At 38.0% G+C, this 15,951-nt stretch overlaps 1 protein-coding gene across 5 annotated transcripts in view; it reads left to right on the plus strand.

Annotated features, from left to right (window-relative positions):
* The window catches only part of NNT (nicotinamide nucleotide transhydrogenase), a 96,731-nt gene that overhangs the window by 56,336 nt on the left and 24,444 nt on the right, over nt 1-15,951 (plus strand). For all 5 annotated transcript variants that reach the window (XM_086678347.1, XM_086678351.1, XM_086678337.1 and 2 more), the window contains exons 14-18: nt 663-858; nt 3,175-3,408; nt 4,563-4,723; nt 7,225-7,404; nt 15,303-15,462. In XM_086678347.1, coding sequence (XP_086534473.1) covers nt 663-858; nt 3,175-3,408; nt 4,563-4,723; nt 7,225-7,404; nt 15,303-15,462 — 931 coding nt within the window. The remainder of the gene's footprint in view (nt 1-662; nt 859-3,174; nt 3,409-4,562; nt 4,724-7,224; nt 7,405-15,302; nt 15,463-15,951) is intronic.

Consider the following 15,951-nt stretch of genomic DNA (forward strand, 5'->3'; position numbering starts at 1 on the left):
CATCTACTCTGACAGCAAGAAAATCGTGTCTCCCTTGGTTTCTGCTATTCCCAGCGTTTCTTACTTGTTGATTGAACAAAATCTTTTTTGAGAACAGTTGGAGTGGTACGTCAGGGAGACCCTTGTCTGAATCCCAGATTTGCTATTTTCTGATCATTTGACCTTGGAAGAATTATGTAGTAACCTCTTTAAACTTTGGTTTCCTCTTGTAACATGAGGATGATGACTCTTTCAATTTTTGTGAATCTCATGGGACTGACTGACAACTTCAGTAAAGTATAGGGCATGGTCCCTGGCATTTACTACGTCAGGGATTGGCTCCTTTACAGCGTTTGGTCAGGTCTAGAGCCCATAACTCTGTTTAAACTTAGGTACTTCTGTATGCATTTGTGCATGCCATCCAATACAAAAGAAACCAATTTACCTAAATGGTATAACTGCAAGTAGAATTTCAGGTATTTAATTTGTTAATATCCCTAATGGATAGAAAGATATATTGAAATATTCAAAGAAGAAGTCATATTGGTCCCTCTATTATCTGAATTTAAAGTTGTTCTTAGGAAATCACGTTTCCTCAAGAGAAGTCCTCCCTATGCTAATAGACTGAAAGTTTTGATAGTCTTTCTGTCTCTCTCTTTCTCTCTTCTCTTTTGTTTGCAAAGATCATGTATCTGGGCTCAGGTCTGTGCTGTGTTGGTGCCCTGGCCGGCCTTTCCACCCAGGGAACAGCTCGTCTTGGCAATGCATTGGGCATGATTGGGGTGGCTGGAGGCCTGGCAGCCACTCTCGGAGGACTAAACCCATCCCCAGAATTGTTAGCCCAGATGTCTGGAGCAATGGCTTTGGGCGGTACCATTGGTAAGCACTTGGCAGGTTTCTACCTTTATGGGAACCCAAGCCCATTTTTTAGCTCACTCTTTTGGTGCAGTTGATGTACTTACTCAGTGTTAAATGTTTTAAAATGTTTGTATTTGAATGAGAATTATACCAACTTGATGACTTTTCACCAAAATGAAATACATTATATTAGAAACAAAGGTAATTATATTATTTATAACTTTCTAATTTATTCGAGCTTATTTTCTATGCTCTTGAGATTACCCATGTTTATTATCTGTTTTTAGGAATACCGTATAAAGGTGGGCTTCTGTCCATGGCTTCCCAGCTCCATAGTTAATGACATAACCTTGGTAGTTAGAAATTGATCATGATGGTTGCATTTACACGGTGGAAATCAACAGATACTAACATATCTGGGTTTCATTTATTGTTTTGTTGATTGTCCAGCCCTGAGAAAGTGGTGGAGAAAATATTAATAATGCAGCTTAAATTCAAAAATGTGCTGTGTCTATAGCCATTACGTGGTGAATATCACAAAAAACTTAGCAAATATCCTCATAGTGTTTGAAAACTATCATCCGATTTAGTGAAGCAGCTGCTCACATTGTTGATAATGAGTGAGGTTCTCACATGCATCTTTCAGTTTTGTCTTACTTGTTAATGCAGACAAAAATGTCAGCCAACATTCCCATGGGAACCACACTCATTCATCAGTTGCAACCACTAGGTTGGTGACACAAGAGTGGGTAAAAGTCAACAAATGCATTCTGTGAACGTCAATTGGCTACATGGAGTTTACAGTAGAGAGTACTATATGTTTTGTTATTTGAAACTTGTGTGCTCTATACCTTTATATCAGCGAAAACTCATGTACATACTTCTAACAGGCACAGGCACGTGTTTTTATCCCAAGGAGCTGGTGGTTATATATTTACCAGCATAACAGTAGCTTTAGACCTCCTTTTGTACTTTCGCAGGAATGCTTTGTGTCCCTTCTCAATAGTCCCTGGAAAGGAACTGGAAGCAAAATGTGTTGTAGGTTCATGGCAGAAAAACTTTTAGACAGGATCTTAGCAAGTATTCTGAGAGGCACTCCTGTACCACCTGCCTAGAACCAGGCAGGAGTTCAAGAGTCTCCTCATTTGCACGATTACTCTACCCAGCTATTTGCATGTGTTCGCCTTTGCTCCCACCCACCACCCTGAAAACCTAAGCCTTCTTCAAATTCCAGCTGTTTCTTGTGTGCTCAGGAGCAAATATTGGCTTTTGGAGAAGAGAGCTTGAGTTATTCTTGCAGTAGGGGGATGTAAAGGCATGTGAAGAAGCGTTAGGGGAGTGTTTGCAGGTTGTGAGGGAAGAGGCAGGTGTCAGTGCTGTGTGTTGGGTTTTGGAATTGGACTGTGTGTTGAGAAAGCCTGCTATTTTGAAAGGGTATACATAGCCAGCGTCCTTACCTTCTGTATAGTCCCTGTGAGAGAATATTTAGCCCATATGAGGAAGCAGATAAATACTTATTAGTGATAATGATGGGAAACCCTTAAATGTGTATACCCAAAAAATTGAGGTAGAATCGGCATACATTGTATTAGTTTCAGATGTATGAAATAATGAGTCAGTATTTGTGTATATTGCAAAATAATCACAGTAAGTGTAGCAAATATCTGTCACCGTACATAGTTGCAGAATTTTTTTTTTCTTGTGCTGAGAACTTTTTTTTTTTTTAATTTTATTTTAGAGAGAGAGCGTGAGCAGGGGAGACTGGCAGGCAGGGGGGAGAGAGAGAATCTTAATTAGGCTCTGTGCTTAGCACAGAGCTGGATGTGGGGTTTGATCCCATGACCCTGGGATCGTGACCTGAGCCAAAATCAAGAGTTGGACGCCCGACCGACTGAGTTATCCAGGGGCCCCTTGTGATGAGAACTTTTAAGATCTACTTTCTTAGCAACTTTCAAATACACTATACAGTATTATTAATAATAGTCACCATGCTGTATGTTACATCCCCACGACTTATTTTGAGCCTGGAATCTTCACCCATTTTGCCCGTCCCCCTTCCCCTGCCTCTGGCAACCACCAGTCTGTTCTCTGTATCATGAGCTTGGTTGTTTTTTTGTTTTAGGTTTCATATGCAAGTGAGATCATATGGTATTTGTCTTTCTCTGTCTGACTCATTTCACCTAGCATGATACCCTCAAGGTTCATCAATAGTTTCACAAACGGCAAGATTTCTATCTTTCTTTATGGCTGAATAATGTTCAGGCATGGGCTTTATCAGAGTTGCTTCTCAAAGCTGTGTTGAGTTTTAATATCTCTTTGACCTTCATTTCCCAACAGGACTGACAATTGCCAAACGCATCCAGATTTCTGATTTACCTCAGTTAGTTGCTGCTTTCCACAGTTTAGTGGGCTTGGCAGCGGTGCTTACTTGCATAGCTGAGTACATTGTAGAATACCCACATTTTGCTGTGGACGCAGCAGCAAATCTCACCAAGATCGTGGCCTACCTCGGTACTTACATCGGAGGCGTCACGTTCAGTGGCTCTCTTGTTGCCTATGGAAAACTGCAGGGTAAGTGACTTAGCACCTACCTATATTATTCAGTGTAAATATCTCTTGTTTAGGGGTCCATTTCAATTTTAGAAAATGGCTTAACTGTCAAAGCTGTTAGGTGAAGAATTCAGGTAGCGCTCAAATATATAAAAGACCCCCTCCTCCACATCACGGTGGCTTTCCTTTATTTGAGCCTTCCAGATCTCCTAAGGCTTTGAAGCTGTTCCTTCTGTAGACAGCCAATGGAGGAAACAAGTGCACAGAAATTTGTGTAGAGGGACTAGTTGACATTTGATGATAAATGTGAACAAAACAACATCTTCATAACCCTTAGAGATGCCTCTGTAGAGTTCACAAGAATGCACTTTATACGTTTTCCAGAATAGAGAGCAGCTTATTGAATAAGCTGGTGTGATCACTATGCAGTACTGATTCTGAAAACAGATACACATTTTACAGCTGTAGCATGGCATCTTCTGCTACTGCCAAAGTCAGCCAGGAAAATAGAAGTGGGGGTAAAAAAAAACAACAAAAAAACCAAACCTCACATAGGCTGTTTTCAGTGTTTTCATGAAAAAGTGAGTCTATATAGAAACTAGTTTATGATATAAAAATCTGGTCTGGCCTCTCAGTAATCAAGTCATTAAAATTAAATAGGAAACTTCCATGGAACTTAAAATCCCAAAAGAACTTCAAGCCTACAATGTTCTTGTCTCATGCTTTGTTTTTAAAAACAAGTAGCAAACCAGGGCTCTGCTCCCTTGGGCTCAGTTGATAGAGTCAGAAATGCTAATGTGCTAGGACTCTGTTTTGAAGTTTTAAATAAATGAAACCACACTTAACAACTTGTGTGTCGGTCATATGGGAAAAAAGTAATTTTTTAAGATTTTGTGACAAAGAGTAAAATTGTTGTGTGATCAAAGTACAGAACAGTTAAGTTGAGCCATACTTTTCCTACTTCTGTTAACGTTTGTTACATCTAAGAGCCCTAATTTGCTTTTATGTTTCAGGTCCTTTTTTTATGCTGATATTAAATTTTGGTAGCTTAGGATTAAATGACACACACGTGTGTGTGTGTGTGTGTGTGTGTGTGTTGTTGTTGTTGTTGTTGTTGTTGTTGTTTTAATTTAATGACACGTGCTAGGTTCTAACTGACATGCCCTTGGTCCTAGGTATCCTGAAATCTGCCCCTCTCCTGCTTCCTGGAAGGCACTTACTTAATGCAGGCCTGTTGGCTGCTAGTGTGGGTGGAATCGTCCCGTTCATGATGGACCCTAGCTTTACCACCGGCATCACCTGTCTGGGCTCTGTGTCGGCTCTCTCTGCTGTCATGGTAAGAAGTCAGAGATGGGGGGCGCCTGGGTGGCGCAGTCGGTTAAGCGTCCGACTTCAGCCAGGTCACGATCTCACTGTCCATGAGTTTGAGCCCCGCGTCAGGCTCTGGGCTGATGGCTCAGAGCCTGGAGCCTGCTTCTGATTCTGTGTCTCCCTCTCTCTCTCTGACCCTCCCCCGTTCATGCTCTGTCTCTCTCTGTCCCAAAAATAAACGTTGAAAAAAAAAAAATTAAAAAAAAAAAAAAAAGAAGTCAGAGATGGAAAGCATGCACTCAGTGAGGAACTGGCAGTATTTTGTTTGATTACAGTCTAATCATATTTCTGTCTCTTCAAGACCCTTGATGGAATAAACATGTTTCAAAATGATGTCATGTATTCTGTTTAGAATTTGGAAAACACAGAAAAGTGCAAGAAGAAAAATCCACTCTTTCTTTCCACGTAATGGTTGCTTCCAAAGTTGTCATGTGACACATTTATTGTTCTGGGGTCTTTTCACTGGATCAGTGTGTTGGTGAATAGGGAATTTTAAAAAGCCAAGTGTTTTCAATACCATTCGTTAGGAGCCTCCCTGTTGTGACAGGGCCCACAGAATAATGCTTTGGGTTTTATGCGATAAGTGGAAGGTATTCTCTGCCAATTAGTTGTGCTAACATTTATTGGAAACTAGGATACCAAGTTAAATAACCACAGTATATAAAATGGAATGCAGTTAATAAATCCTCTGGGCTCAGTGGGGGGAGTTCAGCAAAGCCTTTCTTTCATGGTAGGTTTGGTCCTCCTCTTCCTCTCTGATTTTTGTATTTAGTATATTGATACATACAGCATTCTCTAGTTGGCCATGTGCTACAGTGTAGCATTTCATTATATCGGTGTATGAAGCCTTTGCAAACAGCTCTCTGTTATTCACTGATTCCCTTATTTGTCTAGTCTGGAGTCAACCTTATAGACAAGGTTAATGTTTTAAGTTTTTAAAATAATTTGTAGTGCTTAGCACAAAATTAGACATATAGTAATTGCTTATGAAACACATATTGGCTGCTTGATTCATGATTTACAGTGTTAAAATAATACTTATTATTATGTAATCCTAAAAGGACTGATTTTGACCAAGAAACTTTAGAAGTCTGAAAAGTAACTTAAAATTCTTTTTATGACTACTGACAATCCAATTTTTTTCAGGATTATATAGCACTGATTTTTGTTTTATTTTAAACCAATGAAGAGTAGTTTTGACATTTTTTTTTTATTCAGGAGAGCAGAAGAGGTAAAAAAAAAGTCTCAAAATAAAACCAATAGCATAGAAATAGAAAATTTTAAGAATTACTATTTTTTTTTTAATTTTTTTTTTTCAACGTTTATTTATTTTTGGGACAGAGAGAGACAGAGCATGAATGGGGGAGGGGCAGAGAGAGAGGGAGACACAGAATCGGAAGCAGGCTCCAGGCTCCGAGCCATCAGCCCAGAGCCTGACGCGGGGCTCGAACTCACGGACCGCGAGATCGTGACCTGGCTGAAGTCGGACGCTTAACCGACTGCGCCACCCAGGCGCCCAAGAATTACTATTTTTGAGAAGAAATGAATTTGATATTTAAGAGCTACTTTATGCTTTTATAAGGATGTCTGAGTAAGATAAAATATTTTGTGGACTATTTTAATTGCTTTTGACTTAATTAAGTAGCCTGTGAATATATTCACATCTTAAACTCAACATATGTGGGAGTATGTGGAATAAAAAGCAAAACTCTTCTTCCCCATCATGTTTTTCCTTTCCTGTGTTTAGTGATTTGGGGTTGCACTAGACAGACTTTGGATTCTGTTGTATTCCTCCAAAGAGTATTGATCATTATTTTTTAATTTATTTTTGTAGGCAGCTAACTTGGCTGCCTTCAGATTTCAAATCTGGCTCACCTATGATTGCGGGGGGTGGGGGGTGGTTGCTGAAATCTGTTATTAGATCAATGCGTAATGCATAAAGAGTGAGCCAGATATTTGGGCCGAGTTTATATATAGAGTTTGGGGCTCCCTCTCTTCAGCCTGTTCCTTTGCAGTTTGCCTTCTGCCTTTCCAGCTGCCTTAGTCACCCTAAATCCTGTCCTTGGATCTTCAAACTAGTGAGACTGTGGGCTTATGATTTAGTTTCAGCTCTTTCTCCTGGCACGAGCAGGTGCCTGCCCTTAGACTAACCATAAAAACCATAAAATTCACTCAGTGCTCTCACCTTTTTCCAAGTGCAGACCCCTCTCTAGTTTCTGCCTGCTTTTCATCACTGCCTTTTAGGGACTTAGGGATATTTAGGGGCGGGGAGGTGGTTCAGTGTTCTCACTTGGTACATCTGCTGGAGAGCTGACTGGATAGGAGGCACTTGGTTGTTACTGGCAGGAGAACTTCAAGGGAAGTAGGTTAATTGGAACACCAGAATGACTAAGAACCAAGATGTCCAGTGTCAGAGGTTTTATTTTTATCGTATTAATTTTGGTTCTGCTCTGGTTTTCATCGTAGGGTGTGACTTTGACAGCTGCTATCGGGGGTGCAGACATGCCCGTCGTCATCACCGTGCTGAACAGCTACTCAGGCTGGGCCCTGTGCGCGGAGGGCTTCCTGCTCAACAACAACCTGCTGACCATCGTGGGCGCACTCATAGGCTCCTCTGGTGCCATCCTGTCCTACATCATGTGTGTGGTAAGAAACGTGTGTGCACAAAAAAGACATGGTGTTCTCAAAATAAGGATGTGTTTGGTATTTCTTTTATTTGCAGTAGAAACGACTGTGTCCGTTCCTATTTTCTTCAGTAGAAATCTCAGAGTGTTTCATCTGAATAAATTTGCAAGACTGCTTTTAAAGCACCCAAGCGTAGATAATTAGGAAAATTAAATATAAAGATAAAAAAATCTTCCGACTGCCTCCAGCTGGAGATAAGCATTTAAGATTTCGGTCTATCTCTTGTATTCTCTTTTTTTTTTTCTCTTTTACATACCCGTGTATTTACTTGTCTGATCATATTGTATACTGTTTTACATTTTATTCTTTTCGTCTTACTATATTCTGGTCATTTTATTATTTTGAGTATTATTTTTTAAATAAATAATTTCTGTTTATTTTTTAGAGAGAGAGAGAGCGCACGTGTGAGAGCAGGGGAGGGGCAGAGAGAGAGGGAGACACAGAATCCGAAGCAGGTTCCAGGCTCCGAGCTGTCAGCACAGAGCCTGACGTGGGGCTCGAACTCATGAACTGTGAGATTATGACCTGAGCCGAAGTCGGTTGGTTAACCAACTGAGCCACGCAGGCACCCCTCTTGCCATTTCCTTATTAGAAGTGATTTTTAACTAATATTTTAATGGACTTCATATAAATCCATCATATGGATATATAAAATTTATTTAATATTTCCCTATAAAAATTATATTGTTTGAGTTTTAATTTTTCTTTGTAGAAAATACATCTTGGGCACCTCTGATTTTTGTCTTCGGATCGATTCTTCGACGTGAAAGAGTATGCTCGTTTTTATCAGTTCTTTCTACTTATTGCTATGTTGTTTCCGGAAAGCTTGCTTCAGTTAACACTCCCACTGGTCATCTGTGAGAGTGCCTATCTTGAAGTTTTGTGGTCAGCATGATCTTTTTTAAAAAAGCAAAAAAAATTAAGAAAACAAATACTTCTTAGCTTCCTTTTTGTTTCTAATTCTCTTCTGGATGGCAAGAAGATATCCTGCAAATAATTAAAGGTTTGACTAGAAAATGTTTTCAGATGATAGATACGATTCTCTAACAGTTCTGAATGACTGTGAAAGGGCAAGTGTGAAATGGAGTGACATCAGAATGTGGCTCTGCTGATTAATAATTCAGGCAGAAAAAGGACATTTATTCTGCCTCCATTCTTTTATTACAATATTTAAAAAAGACCCACCCTTATTTTATAACTCAGAATTTCTCAAATGTTTTCACTGAAAATCTCTTTGTAAATTGAATGCTGAGGTTATCTTTTTATAGTAAAAAAAATTAGTTTTCTTTGGCCATATTGTAAAACAAAGGATTTGATAGCCCAAGTTCAAAGAAAGGAAGAGGTTTTAAAATGAAATCTTCCAGGTTGTTCAGGGAATTTGGAAAGGTGGAAGCTTGTGTCTCCTGCTTGAAAGGTGTCAGGCTTTGGGGTTTAAAAAAACACAAATGTTTGGGGCATCTGGTTGGCTCAGTTGGTTAAGCATCCAACTGTTGATTTTGGCTCAGGTCATGATCTCACAGTCCATGAGTTTGAGCCCCAGGGAGGACACTGTGTTGGCAGCACAGAGCCTGCTTGGGATTCTCTCTCTCTTTCTCTCTCTCTTTGTCCCTCCCCTGCTTGCACTCTCTCTCCCTGTCTGTCAAAATAAATAAACATTAAAAAAATTAAAAGACAAAAAACAAATGTTTGTGAACAAGGAAAAATGTATTCAATTGTATTAGAGATAGTTTTCTCAAAAAATGAACTTTTTTTAAATTAAGTTTTTTGTTTGATTCCAGTATGATTATATACAGTGTTATATTAGTTTTGGGTGTACAGTATAGTGATTCAACAGTTCTGCACATTACTCAGTGCTCGTCATGGTAAGTTTACTCTTCATCCCCTTCACCTGTACACCCGTCCCCACCCACCTCCCCCCTGGTAACCATCAGTTTGTTCTCTGTAGTTAAGAGTCTGTTTCTTGGTTTGTGTCTCTTTTTTTCCTTTGTTCATCTGTTTTGTTACTTATGTTCCACATATGAGTGAAATCATATGGTATTTGTCTTTCTCTGACTGACTTATTTCACTTAGCATTTAAAAATGAACTCTTAGTTTGACTTTGCTTTGTTTGGTGAATTTGAATGACCAGGAGGGGGCAGCAGATTTTCATCATTACTTAAACTTGTTGGTCAAAATACTGATTTTAAAATTACACGGGAAGACTTAAATTTTAACAAAGCCAGTGGCATACTGATCTGGGGAGAGGTGAGGAGTACTTATGTCTAGTTCTTAGAGCATCATCATGGGTCTTTCTTGGCTTTATCATTTTTTTTTTTCCTTAAATGGTTTTATTTAGGTTCTTAAATCTTATCAGTAGTATTTCCCAAATTTCTGTGTGTCTTTTTTTAATTTCCTTCCCATTCCCTTCTTCATCTAGTTTCTTTTATTATTGTTGGTTATAGTAACTACAGAAACTTACAGTAGCAATTCTATGACAGTAACTAGAATAAGGTAGTAAGAGGCAGTTGTTGAAAATACTTTTTTCTATGTGTACTTCTGTGACTGTATCATCTTTGTCTTATGCTTTTCTCTTCTTTCATATTTCTTGATCTGGTTTTTCTTTTTTTTCTTTCTATTTCTACCACGTCAGGCATGTCATTTACTGTCAGCATTTCACAGATATTTTTTATTCCTGTACCGTATAAGGCTAACAAGGTATTCTTACAGCTGTCTGTGACCCTAAGTGTCACTCTGGATCAGACTGATACTCTGTTTATAATAGCAACTCAAATTAATTTGGATTCAAGGACAGCCGAAGCTTTAAATTTTTAGAAAATACTATTCAATTACAAAAATAAAAGATGCTTAATGTGGGAAATTTGGAAGAAAGTAGAAAAGGATAAATACATAAAATCATTTGCAATGCCATTACCACTTAACTCTTAAAATTTAATATTCTAATTCCAGTAGTTTCCCATATACCTATGTTCAAATATATTCTGTGTTGTTCAATGCTCTCACCAATGATTTTCTAATAATTTTTGGTGTCTGCCTGTTGTATCACATAGATATGCCATAATTTATCCAAGTCCATAGTATTGGTTTTTGTTTTTTTCTTCAGTATACCTCCTTGTGCATTTTGATTTTTTCCTTTAGCTGACCTTTTTGTAAGTACAATTACTTGGTCAAAGGGAGTAAGAGCTTTCTGTTGGCTCTCAATATCTATGAATTGATGTCCACAAAGGACTGTCCAGTCTTAGCTCTCAACGGTGATGCGTGGGGAGCTAGTTTTCTCACACTCTCTTCAGTCCTATGTCTTATTATGAAACAAACAAGGCAACAACAGAAACAACCCTGCTGTAATTTTCAGTTTTGAAGATAGAAATTTTCTCTCCTTCCAGATTGCCCCGATTCCTGACTTTTCACATTCATCTTCATTGATTCTTGGCTTGTGCTTGTTTTATTATCAAAAAAATTGTTTCTTCGTGGCCTATGCTTTAGCAGCTCAGAGTGGTTCCTAATAAAAATAAAAATGAAATAGCTGCTCGTGATTGGGCATTAAAACTGGGTGCTTTACAAATGTTAGCTCGTTTAAATCCCCACACTAATTCTGGAGGTAGGAGATACTATTCTCATTTTACAAGGAAGATATTTTAAGATGTCATTTACTGTTTGCCTTTGTGTTTATGGAGCCTGACCTAGCACCTGGCACCTCAGATGAGTATAATACTTGTTACGTGAACATTAGATAAATATTTGTCAGCTCATTTCATATTTTGGAATCTTCTCTGGATAGCATATGGTAACAGATGTACTATCATATATCGATATCTATTAATATTACTAGTATGTTGTAGCTTCATTATTTTATTATTTATTAAAGGAAACATGCAAGTCCAAACCGGAACAGAGTGCTTTTATTATGTGAGAGGGAATGAAATGCTCCCCGAGTGGCTAATCAGTAATACCAAAAATTGAATTTTTGTTTTGACAGTTCTTCTCTTGTGTGTCTTCTGAGCCGAATGCTGTGGTTATACAATACCCAATGTTAAACTGAAAAATATCGATAGTGTCCAAAGAAGCAGCTCAAGTGAATAATTTGCTTTATGTCTAGAAGTCATATAGACATTAACCTCTTCATGATTTTACAGTCCATGTACTTGAGATTGTGTCCAAACAGCCTGGGAGGTAGAGCGCTTGTAGAAGGGGAACTGCATTTTCCGACCGAATTTTCTGATTTTTGTACTTTGTTGCTTATTTCCAAATGAAAATAGAACAGAATGAAGTACATCAAAGCCAAACCAAAAATAATTTCTTTTTTTGCTTTGCAGTCAATTATTTGGCACCCACAAAGCACTGAAATGAGAAATGATAGTAAATGGACTGTATGTTATTATTGCGTTAGTTTTGTCTATTTTATGACCTTTCTTTTGTTTTCAGATTTATTTCTTATAGTTTGCTTGGAATGATGTGAATTAAGGGTCTCTTTAATGTAGCATACAGTTTTCATTATAGGGCTTAGTAACTTGAAAGGAACAGTCTTGGATAGTGTTGCGAATACTTTGTCTTGGGAGCTGGGAACTCCTCAGTCTGCCCAGGATAGTCTCATTAATCACTTGAGCAAGCAAAAAAAAGAAAGAAAGAAACAAACAAAAGAAAGCCCTACACCCTAAGCATTTGTTGAAAATATGATGTTGCAATGGTAAATTCAGGGATGAAAAATAATTTAGTTTTTAAGAGACCACATGGAATTAGCTTAATGGTGATATAATTGTGGATATGTGTTTAACAAGTTGACTTTGATTGTTAAACTACTGTGTGGTTCCCTTTCTTTCTCCTGAAGATGCCATTAGAAGTGGGTAAACATTAATTAAATGTCCTCAGAAATTCTTCTCCTCCATTCAGTTTTATAGGGAGAGAAGAATGGTTCCTTTTACACCAAGTTAGAGTAAAGTGGTCATATCCTTGTACATCTGTCCCTCTGCAGGACTGAGTGATGCAGGTGATGGAACCATTTTGTGTGTTGCACTTTTTAAAAATTATCTATGAGCTGGGGCACCTGGGTGGCTCAGTCGGGTGAATGTCTGACTTTGGTTCAGGTCATGATCTCGTGGTTTGTGAGTTCGAACCCCGTGTCGGGCTCTGTGCTGACAGCTCCGAGCCTGGAGCTGCTTTGGATTCTGTGGATTCTCTCTCTCTGCCCCTCCCCTGCTCATGCTCTCTCTCTCTCTCTCTCTCTTTCTCTCTCTCTCTCTCACGAATAAACATTTAAAGAAATTTAAAACAAGAAAAAAGTTATCTATGACAGAAATATCTCTATGTCTGAAATACTCCTTTGAATCAAATGTTTTTTAATCTTTCAAATTTTTATTTAAATTCTAGTTACGTAACATACAGTGTAGTATTGGTTTCAGGAGTAGAATTTAGTGATCATCACTTACATATAACACCCAGTGCTCAACACACATACCCTCTTTTATACCCATCACCTATTTAACCCACCCCTTAATCACCTTTCATCCAGCAACCTGCAGTTTATCTTCTGTAGTTAAGAATCTCTTATGGTTTCTCTTTCTCTCTCTTTTTTCCCCTTCATCTATGTCCATCTGTTTTGTTTCTTCAATTCTACATATGAGTGAAATCAGATGGTAGTTGTCTTTCTCTGACTGATTTATTTCGCGTAGCATAATACACTCTAGGTCTATCCATGTCGTTGCAAATGGCAAGATTTCATTCCTTTTGATGGCTGAGTAATATCCCATTGTATATATATACCACATCTTCTTTATCCATTCATCAGTCAATGCACATTCCTTTGATTTAGTTTTTAAGGCAAACATTTATTTGCTGGAACATATTTCTGTTAATTTCAGAATCTTCTAATTCAAAACTAGAAAGGATTAACAAAATCAACAAATGTTCAATGTTTGGAAGTCTCAGGCCTGGCTATTTGGGTTTTCAATAAAACCTGAATTTAAGTATAGGAGGTTGGGTTAAGAATTTAAATCTTTATGTCAGGGGCGCCTGGGTGGCGCAGTTGGTTAAGCGTCCGACTTCAGCCAGGTCACGATCTCACGGTCTGTGAGTTCGAGCCCCGCGTCAGGCTCTGGGCTGATGGCTCGGAGCCTGGAGCCTGTTTCCGATTCTGTGTCTCCCTCTCTCTGTGCCCCTCCCCTGTTCATGCTCTGTCTCTCTCTGTCCCAAAAATAAATAAACGTTGAAAAACAAAATTAAAAAAAATAAATCTTTATGTCAGATTGGGACTCTATACCTAAATAAAACCATTATGAATTTTTCTCTGGCCCTCTTGTCTGTTCATAAATATATAAAGATATTCTGGACTTTATTTTGTATGTGATAATCTTAGACAAGTTTACCAGAGTTTGGGCTCTGTAAAATGCGAATGCTGTGTCTGATAAGTGAGCTTAGGTCAAAAAGGATAATTACAATTCTGGCAACATTTGGATCTATCCTCTTTATGTTATTGATATGCTGCCTTTAGTCAGGTATGGCTCTCTGTTCATTGCCTCTGCACCTTGTCCTCCCTGCCTCTACCTCTGTCCCACTTCAGACGTGTATGTTCAAGTCTGCATGAAGGTGGTAGCAGGCTGGGCTGTCTTCGTGTGGGTTGTCATGTTTTTTTCTCCTAGTGTGTTTACATGTCCCTGGAAATCCCAGTTGCTTTTCATTCTTTAAGAATACAGTATTGTCTTTTTTTTTTTTTTTTAAGTAATAGATTGCATTTATATAGCTTTTACATGGTATACACATTGGATCAATCATATGTTTATTATAGCCCTTTCAGAAGTGAGAAATCCAGTGCTGATCATGTAGAATGACTGCTTTGTTCATGTACAGTGATTTGCATTTTTTTTAAGCTTATTTATTTATTTTGAGAGGGAGGTAGAGACAGAGAATCCTAAGCAGGCTCTGCATTGTCAGCACAGTGCCTGATGTGGGCGAGAACTCACGAACCGTGAGATCGTGATCTGAGCCCAAACCAAGAATTAGACGCCCAACCGACTGAACCACCCAGGCATCCCTGCAGTGATTTGAATTCTTAAAAGGCATTTGCTTCTTGTCTTTTACCACCACAGCTCCAGAGGTCTACAAATGAACTATTGTAGAAACCAGACCTGTGATTTTTTCACATGATTCACTTGTGTGGCACATTGTTGGATGATTGTAAATGAGCATGCCTTCCTCTTATTTTTTTTTCCCCAAGATTATTTTTTTAGTTAAAAGGGTGGGTATAAGTTTTAATGAAATGGTGTATGAACTTACTCGTTTACCTTTTTGGAAGTAAAATATTTTAGGAACCTAATGATGAATCCAGTCACTTCTGTTACTGCTTCCTGGAGCTGTATGTAGTTGGTTTGGAAAAGAAGAATGTATCAACTCCCGCATTTCTTGTTTTCTTGACGACAGAGGGCAGCAGACTCCTAAATGATGTGAATTCCTATCCTTTGGATTCCTCCCTGTTGGAACTGGTAGCAGGATTCACCTGAGAGATCTATAGAGTCACCTTGTAAAATTTCTCATAGATATCGTTCTCTTTCACTCTGGTGAAATACATATGGAGGTAGAACTTGCTTAATCAGAACACAGACAGTAATAACTGGATCTGAATTTCATTAATTTCTTAATGTTACTGGTAATTTTCCATTAAATTCTTTCTTAAAATTAACTTTTATTGAAAACATGTCAGTGTGCAGTTGACTTTCTAGATGTGATCTATGTGATTTTTTTAGATGATCAAATAAAAACCTCTTTAAGTGATTGTGAATATTGTATACATTGGATACAGTAAGTTACATAGATTAAAACTTTCAAAAAGTTATGTAGATTAAACTCTCACAGCTGCTTATTTTGTTCTCCAGGCAATGAATCGCTCCCTGGCTAATGTGATTCTTGGAGGCTATGGTACGACTTCGACAGCTGGTGGAAAACCCATGGAAATTTCTGGCACACATACAGAAATCAACCTTGACAATGCAATTGACATGATTCGTGAAGCTAATAGCATTATTATTACTCCAGGTAAAAAACCAAAAGCGAAAAGTAAACAACCTATAAGAGCTGCTGGAATTTATTGTATTAATACAGTTTCTTACAACAGGAAAAAAATTGAATTGGAACTTACTTATTTTTTGAAAATGTAATGGAAACATAGAAACAACCCTCTGATTACCAAGTAAAAAATGGTGAGAATCCTTGGCTTAGGTTAATATTTTGGGAATCATATAGAGATTTTACAAACTGATGTAGAGGGTTCTCGCCATGTCTTTCTCTGATTCTGTACAAATGTTTTAGTCATCTTTGAGTCTTGGTTATTTTTTTCTCAATGATCATTTTTGGGATTACTGTGAGTATTAAATTAGAAATAGTGTATGAAAGTATCTATCTCACTCATTAGACTCAATAAATGCTAGTAAATGTTAATCTCTTTCTTATCAACAGTAAATATTTAAAAAAATCATTGAGAATCATGTGATTTCCAATAAGGTGAGGTAACATGACCTAATAGAA

The sequence above is a fragment of the Puma concolor genome, chromosome A1 (genome assembly GCF_028749965.1).
Source record: "Puma concolor isolate L17-30 chromosome A1, mPumCon1.1.hap2, whole genome shotgun sequence".
Taxonomy (NCBI): Eukaryota; Metazoa; Chordata; class Mammalia; order Carnivora; family Felidae; genus Puma; species Puma concolor.